Source organism: Pyxicephalus adspersus, chromosome 3, assembly GCF_032062135.1.
Source record: "Pyxicephalus adspersus chromosome 3, UCB_Pads_2.0, whole genome shotgun sequence".
Lineage (NCBI taxonomy): Eukaryota > Metazoa > Chordata > Amphibia > Anura > Pyxicephalidae > Pyxicephalus > Pyxicephalus adspersus.
This window is the reverse complement of record NC_092860.1, coordinates 157,201,325-157,201,879: the sequence shown is the minus strand read 5'-3', so window position 1 is coordinate 157,201,879 and position 555 is coordinate 157,201,325. Positions and strand designations below refer to the sequence as shown.

At 47.7% G+C, this 555-nt stretch overlaps 1 protein-coding gene across 1 annotated transcript in view; it reads left to right on the top strand.

The window, feature by feature from the left end:
* Positions 1–555, top strand: part of IDH3B (isocitrate dehydrogenase (NAD(+)) 3 non-catalytic subunit beta) — a gene marked incomplete in the record, with an annotated part of 8,731 nt that overhangs the window by 5,040 nt on the left and 3,136 nt on the right. The window contains 2 exon segments of the mRNA XM_072406995.1: positions 167–300; positions 442–544. Of these exon segments, the coding sequence (XP_072263096.1) occupies positions 167–300; positions 442–544 (237 nt within the window).

Sequence of the window (555 nt, the reverse complement as noted above, 5' to 3'; positions counted from 1 at the left end):
GTATACTGGGAGGGGCAGGGGGGTATACTGGGGGGAGCAGGGGGTATAAATGGGGAATTTTGCACCTCTCTGTAATTTGTAGTACATCAGAAAGAGGGTTGAGGAGTTGAGGTCGGATGTTGGTAATCAGATTTGGGGGGGATGATGATGGATTTTGTGCTTGCAGAGTGTCAGTGGGGTCATTGAGTGCCTGAAGATCATCACCAGGGAGAAGTCCAACAGAATCGCTAAGTTTGCCTTTGATTACGCTACAAAGAAAGGGCGAAAGAAGGTGACTGCTGTGCACAAAGCCAACATCATGTGAGTTGTGGGGTATAACCCCCATGTGTAAACACAGCTGTAGTCTGGTCTTTTATTACTGTGGCATGCCTACTACATTCTATGACACGCCCACATCCTGTGATACCAGCAATAATTATGTGATCTGTTTCCACCAATCAGGAAGCTGGGTGACGGGCTGTTCTTGCAGTGCTGTAAGGAGGTGTCAGAATTGTACCCCAAAATCCAGTTTGAAACGATGATCATTGACAACTGCTGCATGCAGGTGAGGACGGG